We start from the raw sequence: 20,530 nt of genomic DNA, 5'->3' as shown, positions 1-20,530 counted from the left end.
CTCACTTCCCAGCAGGCTCTCTGAAGTGAGAGAGCTTTTTTTGTATCCAGTTGTTCTTAGCATCAGGTCTCCACTTCCACCCCTACACTGCCAACCACCCCTTCCAAAGGCAGCTGCCTTCAGTCCCAAATCCTCACCCATTCCCTCACTTAGGAGCCTTGCTGGGCAAGGGAATTCACCTTAATGAGAATCTTCCTCTTGAGCTGGTTTGGGGATGGAAGGCCATCAGCAGAAATATCGACTGGTTTGGTCAAGAGCATGTCTCCAAAAACCTTCTTGAAATTCTGAGCCATGTTCCTCTGCTGAGCAATGCTGCAGTGGTCCTCAATGGACAGAATGACAGGGAAACTGGGAGAAGGAGCAGAGACATCAAAACCAGCATGGGATCTGGATGGAACCAAGGGCTTCTGAGCTCTGTCTCAAAGCCTGGCCTCTGTGTCCTCCAGGAGCAGCTCAAATCAACAGCCACCTTTGCTGCCTGTAGCCACCCTTCAGGAGTGCACAGGGTGGAGAAGGACTGCCAAACTACTGGGGTTTACCCAAAGCTCTCCCTCCCATAACGTTTTTCTGGGAAAAATCTCCCTTTGGCTGGCAGACATGACATGCTTCCTTCCCACCACATCCAGGCCTTGTGCTGCAGCTCTGGAGTGAGCTTCACTTTGCTACAGCCTTGGCTCCACCATCTCTCTGCCCTGCTAGCTGAAGTCCTGCTGTACTCACTCAGAGGTGACAAAGGCGTGCTCCTTGATGGTGACCAAGACATCAGAGAACTTGATCTTGGTGGTTAAGGTGTGTCCATGGTAGATGACTGGCATGCCATCAGGACCATCCCAGCAATCCACTGAAAGAGACCCACAGGAGAAACTTAGCCCAAAGGCTGGAACACAGGCAAGACATGGACATGAGATGGGCTGAGCCAGGTGCTGCTGGGAAATGTACTGGAAGGCAATGAAGGAGAGAGGAGATCAGTGGAAGGCAATGAAGGAGTGAGGTGATCAGTGGAAGGCAATGAAGGAGTGAGGTGATCAGTGGAAGGCAATAAAGGAGTGAGCTGATCAGTGGAAGGCAATGAAGGAGTGAGGTGATTAGTGAAACCCTGAGCTTTCTGTGGGACAGAACCTCGGGCACAGATCACCCAATCCCACAAAGCAAACGACCTCAGCTCTTTCTGCACATCATGGTGTTAGTGTTGCCACTGGCCTGATCTCCCTTCAGCTGTGCCTTCCTTGCAAAGCCTCCCTGAGCAGCAGAAGCTGAGGCAGAAGGGCCAGTGTGGGTACTCACGCTCGATGCAGCGGCAGCCCATGCGCAGGCAGCGGGCGTACGCCTCCAGCGAGGACTCGCTCGAGAACTGATCCCCCGTCAGGTACCTTCCAGGTGAGACAACACATCAGCACGGTGACAAGCCCACTGAGGGCACAGGTGTCTGCTGGGACACTGTGGACCTGCCTCTGGCACATGGGAGTGGCAGGAGTGGTGCTTCTCCACGCCTGCCACTTTCCCCGGGTGAGGGGCTCAGCTCTGCCCCTGCTGCACGGGGCTGCCAGCACTCTGAGGTCCAGCCCCAGCTCCTGAGACAAACCTCAGACAGCAACATCAGCACTGGTGCCACAGAGAGCCCCCTGCAGCCTGAGAGCAGGGCTCACCCTGCTCATGAGCACTGGCAGGCAGACAGGATCTCACTGCCTGCCCTCAGGGCTGCTCAGCTGGCTTAGGCTCTCAGTCCTTTAAATTCAGGTTAGCATGAACACAGAGCACAGACAGAGCCTGTCTGCACAGAAAGCAGTTCCTACAAAATTATTCTAGCAGCAGAGAGCAGAAAATGGCCAATTTCAGCCTGACAGGGTTTATCACATCTGTCCAGAGAGGCTCTGGAGAATGACATTACTAATGGTGAGAAATTACCAGAGCAACAGCTCAGGATGTGAAGGCACCTGAAGGCCTGTGCAGATGTGTGCTGCTGACAGTGCCTGAGCACAACATTTATGGCTAAATAACAGAAGGGAGGAGTGGGGCACCAAGAGGAAGGCCTTGGTTTGGAAAAGCCTTCTTGACCCATCACTGGAATCAGGCAAAATACTCCCACCCTAGCACGAGAAAAGGATGCTGAGAGCAGCTGGGTGGAGAGAGCCCTCCCCTTGTCCTTACGTGTTGTGTGAGGAGGAGATCCAGTAATGGGAGAGAGGGTTGTTCATGTTCTCCAGACACACCATGTCCAGTTGTGAGTTCCAGATGCTGTTCTCTTTGGAAAACAGGAAGGTGAGAAACTGCTCAGGAAGAAACAGAAACGTGTTAATGATGCAGAGGAGCCAGCTGCCGTGGTTTAGCTTCACACACATCTCCCGTTCTGTGCCAGCAGACATCCAGCACAGACTGACCAGGGCTGCCCACAGCACACCAGTGACCTGAGCCAGGGTGCCTGAGTGACCACAGCTTGGGCACTGCCACCTACACACTGAGCTCTGCCAGGTATCTGTGTGCCAGACCCTTTGACCCAGCTAGAGACAAGTTAATGCCTCTGCATTTTATTTTGTAGCTCACATGGCAGGCAATAGCTTACTAAGGCCATGTGGGTCAAGGGACCTTGGCTTAGTCCAGAGTGCCAGTGACATGGTCATCTCTAGTTGGTTTTATTCCTTATTCAGCTCTTTTTGCTTTGAAGAGATCCTTACACACCGCAAGGCAGCCTTAAGCCAAAGGCAGCCCCTCTCCTCCTCCAGATGAACTGCCTGGTGAGTGCTCCCAGCTGCACACACTCAAGGACACTCAAGGACACTAAAGCACTAAAGGACAGCCCAGAAGCCATTCCCTTTGCCAACCACATCCATCTCCCAGAGCCACACAGCTCCCAGGAGCTGTGACCCTTCCAGCACCCCCACCCTGCAGCAAAGGCACAGACAGCAGAGCTGTCACACCTCAGCACACATCACACCAGGGGTGCCATCCCCTGTGTCACCCCACCACCCCACACACGCCACCTTCAAGGTGTCTTACTTCATCCAAGGAGAAATAAGGCTCATCAATCTCCCTCAAAGGGTCTCTCAGGAAGTTGAACATGAATTCCTGTACCTGAAGGGTATCTGCAGCCCAGAGCTCCTGCCAAGCCCAGGGGAGACATAAAAGAAGCCATTTCAGAATGTATTACTGCAGCTCATCCAGTTCAAAGCTTTAACCATTAAGGAGGTGGTTTTTGATACAAGCCCATCTCTGCCAGGAACTCAACTGTCAGCACAAGTGCTGGAGAGCACACGAGGAGGAAATCTGCCCTGCTTCTGAGTGGGCTTCATTTTCTCAGTGCATTTTTCTCTCCAATAGCTCCTTTGAACAACATCTGCCATCCCTCCTCCTTCAGCAGCAGAAGCCAACCCAGCTTCCTCTGGCTCTCTCTCCCTGGGTTTCTTTCACTAGCCACCAAAACTCTGTATCTCCCCACTGGTTAACTCCCTGCTGGCTGCAGACCACAGGCAGGGAGGTGGCAGCAGGGGACAGGACACAGCAGGAGCCAAGAGCCATGGCAGGGTTTTGCCAGCCAGCCTTGCCTCCTGGAGGAGACCAGCAATGAGACAGGAACCTGGCAAGAGCCAAGGGGTCTGTGCTGCCCAAAAATGCACAGCTGGTGCCTGTGTGTGTGTCTGCACATGCATGCTGTGCTTGCTGAGTGACCCAAGATTGCTTTTAAATTGAAGAAGCAGCAGATGAATCCATCAGCTGCTTCTCAGGAACTGCTGACACCTCCTGAGCAACAGGATGGACATGACTTCTTGGCTGCAGCAAACCTTTGGTGACCAGCTGAGGTCACAGGGACTGGGTCAACCTCCACTGATCAATTCCTGCCTCCTGGGACCCCCCCACCCCACTCCTCCCAGATCTCCTGGTTCCTTTTCTGGCCATGGTGCCCAGCTGAGTTCAGGTCTGCCCTCCCCAGCACCTCCCCTACAACACCTCCTGCTCCAGAAGGATGAGCTGTGCCAGGCAGAGCAGCCCACAGCAAGGCTAGCCTCAGAGCACTGGATCCCAAATGCCACCAGTGCCTACCCCATTGTCCCTCCCCACTGCCTGTGCTGAGCTCACCCTCTGGTACTCCAGCAAAAACTTCTGCAGCTCCAGCAGTGACACCCTGAAGTGCTCAGACCTTTCTGCACCCCTGGCAAGCAGAGAGAGAGAAACTTCAGTCACTAGTGCAGCACATCCTGTGAGATGCCATCTGCCCTCCCTGGCACGTGCAGCACTGAAGGAGCAGAGTGGGATGAGCAGAGAGCTGAGGAGAGCAGACACATGTCCACATCCCAGAACCAGGGACTGCTCCAGGAGCAGTACAGGGCTCACACTGACAAAGGCATGGTAACATGGAACTCTGGGGAAGGGCAGCAAAAACCATTAGAGGGATGGATTAGTGGAAAAAAAAATTAAAAATAGAGGGTTTGGTTTGAATCTGAGTGTAAAGAACTAAACAGGGGCAGGGCAGTTAAGGGGTGACTGCAGACAGGACAGACCTACAGGTATGCAGGGAACATGGGCTCATGGTGGCAAGAGAGGGAATGAAGAAGGGAATTGTTTGTAGGTGATTATCTCAAAAGACTGGCCCATGACTGATGTAAGTCACAATGGGCAGCCAAGGGCCATGCTGGGCACTAACACCACAAAATCCAAAGTGGACTGGGCAGTGCTGGCTGCCCTGGGCAGAGGGATGAGCCAGTTGCTCTGCTGAGGGTCCTGGAATCTCTTTTCTATGGTTATAGGGAAAAAAAGGAAGAAAACCATCGGGAATTACTGGACAAGTCAGTAAGTCTTTCACTCTTTAGCTCCTGTGTCTAAATTCAAGCTCTTTCTATCACAGCCAAGGTGAGCAGAGGGCAGGGAAGGGCACAGCTGGCAATGGCACCAGAGGCACTGCCTGGGTGGGGAGGGCTCTGCAGCCACCACGAGCACAATCCCTGAGAGATGGCTCAAGGTCTGATCACTTCACATCAACCAGCTGACCTGAGCTGGATCCCACTGGGGCGTCTGGGAGGGAGAGAGCCCTCTCTGCCCTGGGCTAAAGCATCTACAGCAGTGATGCTTGTTCAGAGCACAGAACGACAGGCAGCACAGGAGCAGGAGGAGTGCATAATGCCTCATCCCAACATGCTGCTGCAGACCCCAAAGCATGTTATGAAGCAAAAGAAAAAGCCCCTTCCCCAGAAAACACAGAGAATTATCCACCTTTCCAAGAATGGGACATCCATCTGCAAAAGAAGAAGCACAAGCATTAGGTTTGCTCTCAGTTACTTCTTTACTCTCAAGAGAAGAGCTCACCCTGAGGGCAGCAGGGTTAAAAAGTCAATTAAGTGGGAATGCCCAGTAACAAATATGGTTTCTCCCTTCCCTCTCCTCCCCTGGAGAATTCAGCTCTTACTGTTTTCTGGGCACTGAACATCAGGCTGCGGTAGAGCTGTGCAAACTGCCCGTACGTGATATCCCCGTTCCTCTGCTCCACATCCTGAAAAACAAACAAACCCAGGGGTTTTACAGAGGCCACAGGTAACTCTGCATGGCTTAAGGAATGTCTCTGCCCACCAGTATCCCTGGGGAAAGAAGGAGAAGAAAAAGGCCAAAGCCTATTCAGGCTTTGCCTCCTGCACAATGACCCCAAGTTGTGTCAGGGGAGAGCTAGATTGGATATTTTGAAAAATTCATGTAAACAGTGGTCAGGCATTGGAACAGGCTGCCCAAGCAGTGGTAGAGTCACCATCCCTGCACCTGCTCAAAAAACATGTGGATATGTCACGTGGGGACATGGTTTCGTGGACAGGGCAGTGCTGGGTATCTTAGCAAATCTGCCACAGTCTCTGCTGGGGCCGTGAGACCCTGCAGTGCCTAGGGCACAGACACATCCTAAAACAAGTTTCACAATTCCCCAAGCTCACCCACACACTGATAAAGTGTCACCACTTACTGAATACTTAAAAAAGGATAATTTGATTTTCTGTTTGCCCAGAGTGTCTGAAGTGTCTGGAAACTGCAAGACCCACAGCGTGTGCTCTCCCTTGGATACACCACTCCTTGGCCTTGGAGTTCTGTGCTGGTGGGAGCAGCTGGCCACCATGAGATGACCCTTCATGCCCAGGTCAGCGGTGATGCTGGCAGAGCATCAATCACTGCCAGGGGGTGCAAGAGCCAGGATGCAGGACCTGGTAGCTGTTCTGCACTCTACCCCACCAGCACCAGCCCATGACTGGAGCCAGGAGCAATGAGAGGAGTGTGGGAGGCAGGGTGGGGTAAGGAGAGGGTGCTGGCCACAAATGGGCCAGGGTGCGGCACCCAGTGGGAGCTGGCACCTCTTCAGTCACCACCGTGGGTGGGGGCCCTCCCAGGAAAGGCTGGGAGGCTCTGCAATATGCAAACACTCCCTGGGAGTTGAACTACCACTGGTTTTTGCTCAAAGGCAGGCAATGGACTGCTGAGGGGGAGAGCAGAGGGGTCACACACTCACCGTGAGCCTCTCCCGCAGGAACCTCATGTTGGGGACCCGGTAGTTGACCTGGGACAGCATGTTCTTCAGATCCTTGGCAGAGATCCTGGCTCGGCAGGGGAAAGAGGAGAGACCTGTTCAGGAGTCTGGGATGGAGGGGGGGGGGGGTCTCACCCTGGGGCTTGAACAGGCACAGAGAGGCCGTGCCCAAAGGGACGTCAGCTGTGGCACAGGGATGGATGAGTGACCCCAGAAGGATGCTGAGGCTGGGAACTGTGGGGAAGATGTGGGGAGCAGAGAGAGGTACCTGTATGTCAGTGGGGACTGCAAACACTGCTCCTACAACTCCTGGCAGAGCAGGGTGAGCCCAGCACCCTCTGCCCAATCGAGCTGATGCCACAGCTGACAGGCAGCACCCACTGCTTTAAATGAATGACCAGGAAGAAGCATTGCTCTGCATCTGTGCCCCAGCATGGATGCTGGGTGACCAACTCCCTTCCAAAACCCACTCCCTGGCCTGCTGGAGGAGGACAGGCTCTCTAAGTGGTTAGGATTCACCTAATTTTACCTTAAGGAGAGGAAAAAAGCCATTTTGGGTCCCCAGCCACAGCACTGCCACGTTGTGCCCAGCTGTGCTCCCCCAGCCCCACAGGCTGCAGTGTGGCTGTGCTTCCCCAAGCCCTCCACACCAAAGGTGCTGGTTCCAGAGCAGGGAAAGCTCCAGTGCCAACCCTGAGCAGGATCCTACAGCCCAGTAGGCAGAAAGGAGCTCTGGGCTGCCCTTGCCTGTTCTGGAGCTGTCCCCACATGGGGTACTAGCCTGCAGCAAGGAAAAATGAGGATGCCTCCCATCTGCAGGATTTAGAAGCTGAGGGGTCTGTTTCCAATCATTTTCTGGCAGCTCCTGCCTTAAAAGCAAGTCCTGGGAGTCCACCCCTGCAATCACAGATGGTGCTTCTGTCCCCCACTGAGCACGTGGGAACACAGGATCCTGCAGGATGCTCCCCCATCCCACAAAGCATAGGGCAAGTCTGGAAATCCTTATGGCTTTGGGGTGCAAATATAAAATAGCAGGGAAGATGCCCTGCACGGGGGATTTAACCCAGGGGCACGCTGGCATTCACATGTGACATCTTTTTTACACTCTTCCCTGAGAGCAGGGTGATCTCAAACAGCACAGGAAGGAGGAGGGATGGAGAGAGCTCCACGGAGAGGGAGAAACCGGCTGGTGTCAGGCGCTGCAGAGCCCAGGGCTGGGCAGCCAGCAGCACACAGAGAGCCCTTGTTCCTGCCCTCAGAGCCCTGGGGACCCACACACACAGCCACAGCAGGACCTGGCCCAGCTCCTGTGCCCTGCCCAGGGCCAGCACCCCACCATCCAAGGGCTTTGCAGCACCCTGCCACTCACTGGCAGAACAGAAAAAGAAAAGAAGCTGGGAAATGGCCCCAGCCTCCCCTTCCCTCATGCTGTACAGTGAGCAACACACACACAGCACGAGTGCTCCCCTGCCCCTCTGCCTCCCTGGCAGGTGAAGTTACCTGGGGGCTCAGAGGGAGTGTTCTGGGGAGGAGATCCAGCCCCTTTCCTTCTCCAACACACCCAGCAGCCATAGCCATGGGTGCTGTGTGACCCCTCCCCAGGCAGGGGGTCCTGGGTGACAGGGAAATGTGTGGAGTGAGCCAGGAGTACAAGGAGAGATGCCCTCACATGGCAGGAACCACAGCTGTCATGGGACCCCCAAAAGGACACACAGAGTCCCCAGGGCTGTCCAGCCTTGCTCTCCCTCCTTGCTGAGAGCATGAGACTGCAAAAACACTTGTGGAAAAAGAGCAGGAGAGGCTGGAAGAGCAGAACCAGCAGCAGCCATCCCTGGGAACTCGCTGGAGCTGCCACTCAGCTCTGGTGATGCTGAGCTGTTCCACAGGAGGTGCTGGACCACAGCCCTGCTCCCTGATGTGACAAGAGCAAGCCCTGTCAAAGCTGTGACCAGCATTTCCCTCTCAGCCACAGAAGGAGGCCAGGATATGGAAGGATTTTATTTATTGTGTGTTACTCATCATGTTAAGCTGCTGGAGACCTTGGAAAAACAGCTTGGTAGTATTTTCAGACTAGAAAGTAAAAACAAAATAAACTAATTTTTTCTACAGAACAGTTTTTAAGGTTTCATGACAAACAAGCCAGAGGCCCAGCCCTCTCACAGGGGATGGAAACATTCCCCTGCCAGCCCTCAGTGCTATAAATCCCAGCCATGGGCAGCTCTCCTGGCCAGAGGTGAAACAGTCTTCTCCAGAGCAATTAGGAAAAAAAACCCCAGCATCCTGTTATCCTCCTCTTTCCACCTAACCTCCCTTGGAAAAACAAATACCCAAAGGGCCAGCAGCCAGTGGAAACAGCCACCATCTGCTGGTGCTGCAAGGGACAGCCCAGCCCCCAGACAGGGAAGGCAGAGAGAAGAAAAGGCCCAAGCACAAGAGCCATGGGGTACACAAATGCTGGGAATGATTTCTGCAGCTGCCAAAACCCTATCTGTTCTGGAAAGGATCAAGGATGGTGTGCAAGTGGGGTTTTGTAAAAAAGAAAAATTAAAAAATCACAACTTACTGTTCCCTTTGAAACCTACTTCCAGGCTGAGAAGTAAAAGCAAAGAGCTCAGTGACATAAAATTTAATGCTGGAATGCTTCACAGGGGCCAAGATTTAATCCAGGAGATGTGTATGTCACATAACTGTAGCCTCTACCTTGCAGAAAACACATGGGTGCTTGTAAAATGTTTGTAAAATGGGAAAACTCCCAATCTTTCCCCATGCCTGCTGTTGATGTTTTGCTTCTCTCACTGCCTGGGCTGGAGCAGCAGCTCTCCTGATTTTGCACTGAAACCTCTCCCTGTGGGTGACAGGTAAGGAATACCTTGGATTTTGCTGCCTTAATTCTAAATGTTAATAGAAAGATGATATCAATAGAAACAACAGGGATGCAACAGGCTGGCTGTCAGCTCTGCTGAGCTGCCTTGGGCAGACAGATCTATACATGCAATCTCCTTTTGTACTGCTGGCATGCCATTTCATCACTTCTACTGCATAACCAGAGGGAAAAAAGGACCAATTATTTCCACTTTTCCTGCACTCCTCCTCCAAAACCTCCACACAGCTACCCCTGCACCTGCCTCAGTGCTCTCCATTGCAGAATTAGGAAATATTGTGCCCGGTCACCTCTGTGTACACAGCCCTAGCCTGGATTCAAAATGTGTGTGGCTTCTGCAGAGCAGCTGCAACAGATTAAAGCTCCTCTTCTTCCCTTTCTGTGAAGATTTCTTCCTTTTCTGTGAGGATTTATCCCCCCTCCACAAAATCCCCATGCACCCAGTGGTGCTCTCTCACAGAATAAATCACTGCAAAGGCAAAAACGTGCAGCATAACCATGCAGCCCATGCAGCACAACCCCTGCCCTGCTCCTGGACAGGGCCAATTTGTCCCCTGGCTGGCTGTCCTGGGAGGGGCACAACAAGGACAAAGCAGAGGATGCTCTGGAGCCCAGAGTCCTGCAGCCAGCCCTCTCTGGAGATCATGGAGAAGGGGCAGGTGGGATCCTGGTGTGGCACAGCAGCTGGAGGCAGGGCTGGTGCCCCCAGGGGAGGGAGCACATTAACATGGGATCAATGCTGAAAGGTTAATGGGCTCAGTTAACACCACTGCCAGGGGAGAAGCATGTCCCAGGGAGGGAAGGGGGCAAACAACAGCAGCTCAGTAAGAGCAGCAGTGGGACTGGAAAACTGGTGATGGCAGTGGGACAGAGAGCAGAGCACGGTGGAACTCACGTCCCCAGCAGGAAAACGTCCCCTCCCTTATCTCATGGTGAATCATGACCCAATTCCCTTCCCTTACCTCCTCATGACACTTTACTGGCTAGGACAACACTAAGTACTCACCCAAGAGCCCCACAAGCCAAGCAGTGGAGCCCCACAAGCCAAGCAGTGGGATGATCCATGCCCTTACAGACCTCAGAAAAGGAGAATGGAACAAACAGGGTGGAGAGTAATAAACACAACCCAGCTCAGCCCCGATGGGGGGCCCTGAACTGCCTCTTGGCTCTTTGATGTCTGCTTCCTTGGGTAGTGCCAGCTGGGGGGAAGATGTCAAGGAGTTACTGGGTCTAAACAGCTGAGAAATAGGTCAGGAGAACAAGACAGCTTTGTTATGCTTTTTTTAATTCACTGAAAATCAGCCAGGGAAGTTTGGGACTTGGATTAAAGGTTCCTTGAAAATGAGCATTAAAAGCCTAAAGAACCCAACAAAAAACCCAAAGGCTGGGGTTTCAAAGCCAAAGGTGAAGCCTTCCAGCCCAAACCCTCCCCTGAACACGGCTGCAGTCCCTCTCTGCTCACCTGTCTTCCCGGTTGCGATCCAGGGAGTAGAACTGCTTCCGGAGCCACCTAGGTGGGAAGGCACAAACAGGCACACACTCAGCCCCTGCTCCAGCCCCTCTCTGGAAGTTGCTCAGTGCCACACCATCCACTCTCCCACATCCCTCCTTCCCACCAAGGAACCCAGCTCTGCCCCCTTTCACAGGCAGCCTTCCCCATTTTCATACAAGTTCTGCTTTAAAAGTGCCTCTGCACAGAAGTGCTCCAGCTAATACAGGCTGTGCACACACACAGAAACATCAATTTGTGGTAAAACTCCTTCTCCCTGATGCATGAGATCAGACTCTGGGGTCAGGAGGATGAAGCTTCTGGAGTGCAGAGGCAGAAGTGCTGGGTCAGCACGGCTCAGAGAGGGAATGAGATGTCACTGTGCTCACCTTCTTCTGTCAAAACAGACAGAAGGGGGGAAAAATAAAACAAGTGCAGGAAAAGGACAGGCTTTCCTCACCTTTCAATCTGCAGGGGGGTGGGTGCCCTCAGAGTGTCTGCCACCAGCCAGTTCAGCCCCTTGATCCACATATTGACCTCATCCTCAGAAGTGGCTGTGGAAAAGGAATAGGAGTGGGAAGAAGGGACACACAGGCTTGATCACCAACCCAAACCTCCTAGGACTATCCCCAGCATCTTACATGCCCTATTCCTTGCTTCATCTCCTTTCTGGTAACATTTCCCCCCCATGCAGATGCTCTGACTGTCTCCTCTCCCCACCAAGCTCCTGCTCCTCTCCTGTGGGATGGATGTGGCTGGCTGGACCCCTCACCCCCGCGTGTCCCGCTCCCTCCTCCTCCAGCTCCCAAGGGCTGGGAGTTATCTCTGTCCCCGAGCAGCCAAGCTGCTTGAGCTCTGTGAGGATGAAGCTCTGGCTCAACCCTGCCTAGCACAAGCCCAGGAGAGCTCTACCTTGCAAGCTGAGGGTCTTCAGGCGGAACTCTGTGCCGTAGAGGACGACGAAGCAGTGCGAGTGGTCGGGGCGGAAACACGGATCCTCCTGGTAGCGGTCGAAGTCACGGGAGTTCTTCCCCGGGCGGATCTCCTTGATCTCACGGATGTCCACTGAGACAAAGGGAAAACATTCAGTGAATAGCTCGCAATTCCCACAGCATTGGAGAAGAAAGGGCACACCTGTTGCCATCTTATTGCAGGGGTTCCATACTGTTGTCTCCTTATCACAAAGGTTCCACACCTTCTTGGTGTTTCCTCGTGGGCAGCTCCTCAGAGCACTGACTCTTTCTTCTTCACAAAGCAGCCAAGTGACTGCAGCTCCCTTCTCACCCAGTCACCCCACTCTTTTATAGCACTCTTCCTCTCATTGCTCACAGCTGTGACCTGTTAAAGTCAGGCCTGTTCCTAATCTTTGCTAATTGGCCCAGCTGCAACTCCTTAGGGGTAAGATTACTTTCTACACTATCTTTATTTCCTTATATTCTAACCCCCTACAGATCCACACAGATGAAGTGGATTTAGTCATCTGAAGAGCTGGGTTAGCACCTAGCACATGATGGCAGCCCCAGCCCTACAGCCTGTAAGCACAGCTCCCTCTTACTTCTTCCTGAGGAGGTTTCCCCAGCCACAACCCCCCCAGTTACCTCTGTGTTCCCCAAAAATGGCTGAATATCCCCCCCACAGGGATCTCCAGGAAGGGGCAGCTGTGAGCATGCTGGAGCATTAGCACTAAACAAGGAGAAAGAGCTGAAGAGACACTGAAAAGGGAGCATCTCACAGCCTCCCTCCCCAGAGGAAATTCTGGGAAAGGACTCCTATTGCCACAGAACAAAGAGAAAACAACAGCAGCAGCAAGGCAAAAAAAAAAAAAAAAAAAATCCAAAACCAAAACAATGAAACCCAACCCAAACCCAAGAATTTTTGCTTCCTGGAAAAATAGTTTCTTAAATGCTCGTGGGAATCAAATAACAACATTTCTGAGTCACATTTCCAAAGCAGATGATGCTTCTGAGCAATGCAGGATGGAGATTACTGCAAACCTGGCATGTAATTCATCCCAATTAAACTCCACTTACTGCACTCACTGTGGATCATCTTGCCTTTCATTTCTATTTACTGCAGTTTAAAACTAGGCAGAAATGTGACCTGCTCATCACCCACAGCACTAAACTGCAGCATGAGAGATGATGCTCCCTCCAAACCCCACAGCAAGGCAGACACAGGGACTGACTTTGGGAGGACTTGCAAAGCCCAAAGAACGTGGGATCCTCTCTTGGATCCTGCTCCTGTGCAGCACTGAGGGTGCACCTGGAGACAGTGGCAGCCTGCTCATTGCCTGGCACAGGACACATCCAGACTGACCCCTCTGTGAATTCTGGGGCTGTCCTGTGCAGAGCCAGGAGCTGGACTGCATGATCCTCCCAACTCAGGATATTCCATGAATCTAATAACCCTCCAAAGCTCATCAAGCTGTGACAAGAGCATAGAAAGACCCAGTTCATTGGGGCTACAAAGCAAGGACAGACAAGCTTCCTAAAATAAGCAAGAATGTGACTTTTTGAGGCATCATCTACCCTTTGGAAAGGAGCTGTCTGGCAGCTCAAATGTTAGCATGCCCTGCCATAACCTTACCCACGTGCTCATATCCTTAGTGACACAGCAGGTTATTTTAGCCCATAAAAGCCCATACCACAGCTCAGGTCTTTGCATCCAGGACACACACAGCGGGGTTGAAGGCTAATCCTGTCCTTGGAGGATGCAGGATTTGACCAGCACAGTGGGGGAAAACATGTCAGATATCTGAGTTTTCATGGTAATTTACCAGGCAATAACTACCACAGGAAAGTGCTGGAATCCTGGCCTGCCTTTGCAAGCATATTGTCTGTACTTTGGGATGCTGCAGAGTGGGCTGTGCCCTGTGCTTCACCCCTCCCTGCACAGAGCACCAGCAGGTTACTACCCAGCGAGGCAGAGCTGCTGTTACAAAGTGCATACCTAAAATCCACACAGTGGAGAGAGCCCTGGAGCAAGTGAGGTGCTTACCAAGGACAAAAGCACGCAGGGAATTCCTGGGGCAAAGGGCAGGATCTGTGAGGATGGGGCAGGAACCTCCAGCCCACGCATACCAGCAGCTGCTTGCTCCTCTCTCTCACCCTCCCAAACCTGCCTGAGTGTGCTGGGGTTGGTTTGTGCAGCCCTCTTCTCAGCACAGCAGTCTCACCCACCTGCAGCCTCCAACACCTGGCTGGGCCCCTGGCAGCTGGAAGGAAGTGACTCTGAGCAGGAAGCACAGCCAGCACAAATGGCACCATCGCCCTGGTGCAGCAAGGGCTGAGCCCAGGCTGCCCTGCTGGAGCCCAGGTGTCACAGGGACACTCTGCAGGCTCTGCCCTGCTCAGCACCAGGAGTTTCCCCATCAGGGGTGGCACGGGCTCTGTGACATGACCCATGTGTCCCCACCATGGGGCTGCACCTCGTGTCCTTGCTGGGAAAGGCTTACTGAGGATGTGGGCAAAGACAGGGTGAAGCATCTGGTGAGGTCCCAGCTCCACAGGCCACATGCACACCTGGGCAGGTGACCTGGGACAAGCCCTCCAAAGACAAGCCCTCTGCCACCAAGGTGAGCCACATCTCCCCCTCCTCCCCGAGCTGCCCTCTCCCCCAGGGGAGGCAGAGTGTACAAATGGTCCTTATCCCACCTGGGATGTGGCAAGAGAGGAAGGACCTGGTCCCACAGCAATGGCAGAGGAAGCTCTCTGATGGAACAGGAGCCCTGCTGCAGCCTGGCAGAGCTGGATGCCCCAGAGCAGAGCCAGCAGCAGGCAGGGGTGGATGAGCAGTGGCTGAGATTGGAGCCTGGAGCAGGCTGGCTCCTCTCCAGCCCTCCTGGGAGGGTGTGCAGACAGCAGCCAGGAGAGGCTCTGGCAAGGAGGCAGCAAAGCCCATGCAGCCCAGAGATGCTCTGAGCTCCCCACATGGTCCCACAGCGCACACTGAGCCATCCCATGGCTCTACAAACAGTTGTGCCCTTCACAACCTCCCAAACTTCCCCACAACCCACTGCCAGAAGAAACAGCCTGGCCCTCCCTTTGTCTCCAGGGCTGAAAAAAAAAAAAAAAAGTCACATTTCTGGGCAAAGAGCCCTCTTTCAGCAGGAGTGGGTTGCATCAGAAAGAAAAAGCTGACCCCAGATCCACCTCCCTCACCATATAAGAAAAAAACCCACCAAATTACCCTCTGGTTACATGAAAACCAGATCCACCCTTGAAGTCATTTAAAACTGAAACTTCATCCAAGCCTCATTTACCCTCTGATGGATAGGGTGTTGTAACGTGCAAGGATAAGGACAGCCTGGAACAGGCTCTGAGGGTTGCAAAATCACCACCTCCAGAGGATTTCTGGAAAGATGGAAAACTGATTAAATTAAAAAAAAAAAATTTAAAATGTTAAAAGCTGACCGAAAGAGCATTTGGCCAGATTACTTTCCAGGATGGGTTTATCAGGGGCAGCCTCCAAGCAAACACCCACCCCCTCAAGAGGCATTGCTGTGTCTCCCTGGGGAGGAATGGTGCAGTGAGAGCCACGGGGTCACTGCCAGCCCAGCTGGCTGACATGGGGGCAGCGGAAAAGCCTCCAGCCTACTCAGTCTGGCAAAGAAAAAGAGGTTAAAAAAAGAGTCTTCCTGCTATTTAGCATTGTGGATCCCACTGAGCACAGCCATGTGGTCATCCCCAGGCTTCCCATCACTGGAAGGGGCACCGCAGGGTCAGGCGGCCCCCAGGGAGAAAGAGGAAAAAGACATGGATGTGCATGTGAGTACAATACAAGAAAAATCTATTATGCAACAGCGTGGAGAGTAAAGCAGCACCACCTCCCTTTTACTATTTCAGGGCAAGCCCCCTGAAGGGGACATTTGGGCCAGCAGTGGCCATTTGGAGCTGCAGGAGGATCCTGGCTCACCTGCTCCTGCTGGCACCCACCAGCCGGGTGTTCCCCCCACGAGCAGCCCTGCCCCTGGCTCTGCTGCTGCAACCCAACACCGCCTGCAAGAACAACAAAACCCCAGCACAAGTCCCCTGTGAGCTCAGGAATGGCTGGGCAAGCTCTAAGTGCTCGGCTGGCCGGGGGCCAGAGCCCTCAGCACCTCTCTGTCTGGAGCTGTCGCTGCCCCTCGCTGCTCATCCAGCCCCTTCCTCCTGCACAGCCCCAAAGCCCTGTCAGGCTGCAGGGGAATCAGGCAGAGCCAGCTGAGCTGGGGTTTGGCACAGGGTAGGAATTAGGGTGGCTCTTGGGACACGTGTGTGACACCCACAATGAGCACACCCAGTGCGGTCCTGCCCTCTGCGTCCCCTTCGGAGGAAGCCAAGCACTCAGCCCAAACCCTCAGGAGTGCATGTCACATTGGTATTGGGGCTCAGAGTGACAACTGCTCCACCTCTCAAGGCCACAAGCTCCCCTTCATCCACAGCCTAAAGCAGGCAGTGATGGTGAACTGAACATCCCTGAATTGAACATCCCTGCTCAGATGAGGTTACAGCATCCCCCTCGCTGCTCAGCATCCACTATCAGGTTTCCAGAGGAAGAGCCAGTGCCATTAGCAGATGGCTTATCCAGACAGGACAGCAAGAAACCAGCTGAGGCCTCTCATTTGACCTTAACTGGTTTTTCAGAGGGCAGGGAGCACGGCTGAGGCATCCACGGGGGCCAACAATCACCAAGGCAGCAGCACCCTGTGCCCCAGAGCATCCCTCACCCCCTACGAACTGAAAATGTAACTCAGCCCTTTCAGTTCAGCACTCAAACCCACATAAAACATCCTCTCACTTCCCTTGTTATCCCAGGGAGGAGCCCTCCTGGTGCCCAAGGGATCAGGGGGTCCCACTGCTCCTGTTGCTACAGCAGGCAGGTGGTACCTCTGCCTCAGGAAAAGAAGCAGGCAAGGCTGTTTTCCCCTCCAGACTCAGCTCAGCTGTGTCTCAGGTTGCTCTAACGAGCTGCTTCATCTCACCTGCATCACAAACTGGATTTTTTTTTTTTTGCTCCAAGCCACTGGATTTTGCTATGAAGTCTCAATATCACTACCCCAGTGCCAGCAACATCCATGCAGAAAGCACCTTGGGAGGGGAGATGCTGGGGGGAAAAACAGCTCAGTGGGCTGGAGAGGGGACAACAGGGAGATGCTGACTAGCCAGGGTGACTGGGGCTAGCCTGGATCCCCCCTCAGATCCTGGCTCAGCTCTCAGCAATCCTATCACTCAATGTGGACTGAGAGGATCTGGCAGGGACTGGAACAGCACCTGGGAATGGCAGAGGGCAGCAGTGCCAGCAGCGTGCCCACGCAGGGCACACGGGGAGGTGCTGGCTGCTCTGTGGGCACTGGGGCTTCCTGCCCCAGCCTCTGCCTGCCCCAGCTCTGCTGTGCCCCCCAGTCACATGGCCTGTGGCTTCTGAGCTCCTCTATTCCTCCCTCCTCTGTTCACCCCCCCAAAATCCTTATCAGCTGCAGAGGAAGCTGCAGGAGATGTGCAGGGAGATAGGAGATGCTGCTGAGAGGATGTGAGGACGAGACCTCCCCTCCTCCACCCCACACGTACCCCCTGTTAAGGGCTGGAGCAGGGAGGCAGAGGATCCTGCCCAGACACTGCTGCTACAGGGCATGGTGGCCTCTTCCCAGGCTGCCTTGCCAGCATCAGCCTCACGCAGGTGGCCTTCAAGAGCTCTTGAACATCCTCTTGATGTGAGAACCAGAGGCAGCTGTGGGCTGGCAGCTGCCTGACCTGTTATCATCAGCACATCTCCCCTGCTCACCCTCGGCTGCAAGAAAATGTGTGTAAAAAACCCAAGCTGATCCTCCAAGTGAGCAAAGCAGGATGCTGCTACCTCCCAGCCAGTGGTGGGGAGCTCAAGGAGACAGGCAGCAGATGGCAAATGCCAGGCTAGGGCTCCAGCAATCCTCCTCCTGCAATGCTGGGGCTCCCTCTTGTCCTCCATGGAAATTGTGTCTTTGCAGAGCTGTGAGGTTTTGTATCAAATCCCAAGCTGGGCATCCAGGGCTGCTGGTTGTACCCAGTCCCTCTCGCAAGGCTGGCACCTCTGAGAGCCATGGACTTGTTGCACTGTCACCACACAGGACACAGGAACACATTCCCACCCCAGAGAGAGGCACAGCTGCTCCAGCTGAGGCAGAGCCCCAGATTTTGCTTGCACAGATGCTGCTCTGAAGATGTTGGTGTCCCTGCCCCAGATGAAATCAGGCTGGTGGCAGCCTGAGAGACCCTTCAGCCATTTCCCTGTCTGAGAGGCACAAAGTTCCACTGACTCATGTGGAAAGGGGAAGCTCAGCACTGGTGCTCTGGCCAGCCTGCCTAGGGAATGCTCCACAACCCACCCCCAAGGTGACCTTCCTTCTGCATGGCATGGCAGGTTCACCCCCCAGCCCTGCCTGCCTGGGTGAGAAATGCAATGTCCTTTAAGGAACAGAATAAACCAGAGGCACCAATACATGCTGTGTCTCAGCAGGGAAGAGGGTGAGAGGCTGAAGGGAGCTGCTCTCTGGCTGAATAGGGAACCCTCCTGTGCAATGTCTCTGCATCCCTCTCCTGGACCTTATAGGGTCACTGATGCCCCCAGGCTCTCAGCCAGCCAGAGTGCTCAGTGCCAGTGAGGGGAAGGGGATGGAACCAAGCAGACTGGCAGAAATCAAGCAGGACAGAGGGGCAGAGGTGGCAATCCAGCAGTTCTGAATGCAGAGCTCACAGCCTGACAGCTGGGAGCCTGGCAGGGCCAGTGAGGAAGCCCTGGCAGAGGTGGATCTGGGGACCCAAGTGTCCAACAGCAGCAAGATCTCCTCGGAGCATTTTGGGGATTTCTGCACTCAACAAAGGTGCCTTCCCAACTTTCATGCCCAGGGGTCATGCCCTGTCACAAATCAACTGGAGTCAAGAGTTGGACACATTGTCCCCAGGACAGGGCACAAAGGCAAGGAGTGAAAACCAAAGGACAGAAAAGATTTGTCACAGTGGCAGGAAATGTCAGTGATGCTCAAATGCTGTGACTCAGGTTTCACCCACCCCTCCAGATGACACAATCAAGTTTCAGTGACAGGTTTACAGCAGAGGTGCCTGCTGGCCAGGACCCTCAGTGGCAGCAGGGAAGTGGCTTGTCCCTGTCCCCAGCAGGGCTTGAACTCTGCAGTGGGAGGGCAACACTGGGAAGAGAAGGATGGGATGAAGATCCCATCTGCTGCTGAGCTGCTCAAAGTCACCACAACAACCTGGCCTCTTCCTGCCCCACGCTCAACTCAAAAGCTGCTCTGAGACTGGCAGGGCTGAGTATTTGCCAGAGCACAGATGTGACTTCCAGATGTGTGCCCTCCCCTCCATCTCCCTCTGTGCCACTGAGTGCAGAGAGTCCCAGGGGCAGGAGCATCTCAACCACTGAATGCAGGGAGCACCTTCTCCTGTCACCTCCTCCTCCCTGGATGCTCCACCCGAGTCCCTTCTCCACCCCACCACAAACCTGACACAAAGTTACCAGAGCAGCTGCAGGTGAAATCAAACCTGTCCCGAGGTGGTTAGAAATGGAAACAGTGACTCTCCTCTTCCCTTTCCCCCAGACTGCTCTATCTGCTCTAACCACGATGGGACCCCCTGGGCTGGTTTCACCTTCAATGCCAAGGGCAGATTTTGCCAAGGCACTTCTTACAGCACCATCCAAGTGAAGATGTCCAGGCACTGATCAGACACTGCCCAAGCCACACTCCCTGGCACATGGCAGCATTTTCAGTTTATGGGGGAGAAGCACAAGATCATGGTGATGGTGTGTGAAACCACTTGGGACTGTTTGTTTTTTTAAATGACCTCACCTGGGATTTATTTGGTCCCCAGAACTGGAGACCTCTTCCTGTTTGTCCTCCAACCTGCTCCATGGCTCATATCAAACCTGATGCATCAATGCTCCAAAAATTTTATTCCCTCACCTCTAGAGCTCTTCACAATGTGCCCCAGAGCCTGAGCTGCTGGAGGTTACAGGGACAATAATCCAACTAGCAGCAAGACCTTGAGAACAGGCTGACACAAGGCACTGCAGGACATGTGAGACACAGAAGAGGGAAAAAAAAACCCAATAAAAATCAATTTCTGCTTCTTTGCTGGGACACAGAGACAAGCAGAGCCAACTCCCCACTGCCCTGGCAGTGCTTGGGATCTGCTCTGGAATCAGGGACACAGCTCTTGGGTCTTCTGAAGCTCAGGGAGGGCTGTGAGCTGGCAGGGATTAACAGGACAAGGACTGCAAGCCCGGGAGAGAAGGAGGGTATCCAGAGTGCCCTGGAATCCTGGCAGGAGGAGCCAGAGGTGGGTGAGTGGTGTCTAAGGGCAGGAATCCAAGCACAGGAGTTTGGAGGGACGAGGCAGCAGGCTCTGTGCTCTGCTCTGATGAGCCTCAGACAAGAAGGACCTTGACAGGCAGTGTCCAAATGCTCAGCAAACAAGCCCAGCCAGCCCCTGCCCCACCTCCTGCCAGCTGGGAAGCAGATTTATGGGGTGCAGATCTCCAGGGCAGGGAGCCAAGGGGGTGAAAGTCCTCTTGGACATTCCCTGCTCCCAGCATGGCCAAGCCCCCACCACAGCCAGCCTGACCTGGGCTGAGAGTTGCACCACCACAGGTGAGGAGGAGGAGGGATGAAGGATGCACTGGCACATGCAGGGGGGATATC

General features: G+C 53.9%; 1 protein-coding gene across 4 annotated transcripts in view; it reads right to left on the bottom strand.

Annotated features, from left to right (window-relative positions):
* PLCG1 (phospholipase C gamma 1) overlaps positions 1-20,530 on the bottom strand; it is a 42,356-nt gene that overhangs the window by 12,196 nt on the left and 9,630 nt on the right. For all 4 annotated transcript variants that reach the window (XM_050982077.1, XM_050982079.1, XM_050982078.1 and 1 more), the window contains exons 2-13: positions 11,773-11,925; positions 11,321-11,414; positions 10,834-10,881; positions 6,473-6,557; positions 5,396-5,479; positions 5,203-5,225; positions 4,072-4,144; positions 2,995-3,096; positions 2,149-2,267; positions 1,285-1,370; positions 721-841; positions 180-348 (exon numbers count right to left, since the gene is read on the bottom strand). In XM_050982077.1, coding sequence (XP_050838034.1) covers positions 180-348; positions 721-841; positions 1,285-1,370; positions 2,149-2,267; positions 2,995-3,096; positions 4,072-4,144; positions 5,203-5,225; positions 5,396-5,479; positions 6,473-6,557; positions 10,834-10,881; positions 11,321-11,414; positions 11,773-11,925 — 1,157 coding nt within the window. The remainder of the gene's footprint in view (positions 1-179; positions 349-720; positions 842-1,284; positions 1,371-2,148; positions 2,268-2,994; positions 3,097-4,071; positions 4,145-5,202; positions 5,226-5,395; positions 5,480-6,472; positions 6,558-10,833; positions 10,882-11,320; positions 11,415-11,772; positions 11,926-20,530) is intronic.

Source organism: Serinus canaria, chromosome 20, assembly GCF_022539315.1.
Source record: "Serinus canaria isolate serCan28SL12 chromosome 20, serCan2020, whole genome shotgun sequence".
Lineage (NCBI taxonomy): Eukaryota > Metazoa > Chordata > Aves > Passeriformes > Fringillidae > Serinus > Serinus canaria.
Note: the sequence above shows the minus strand (reverse complement) of the source record. Positions and strands in the feature narration are given on the sequence as shown.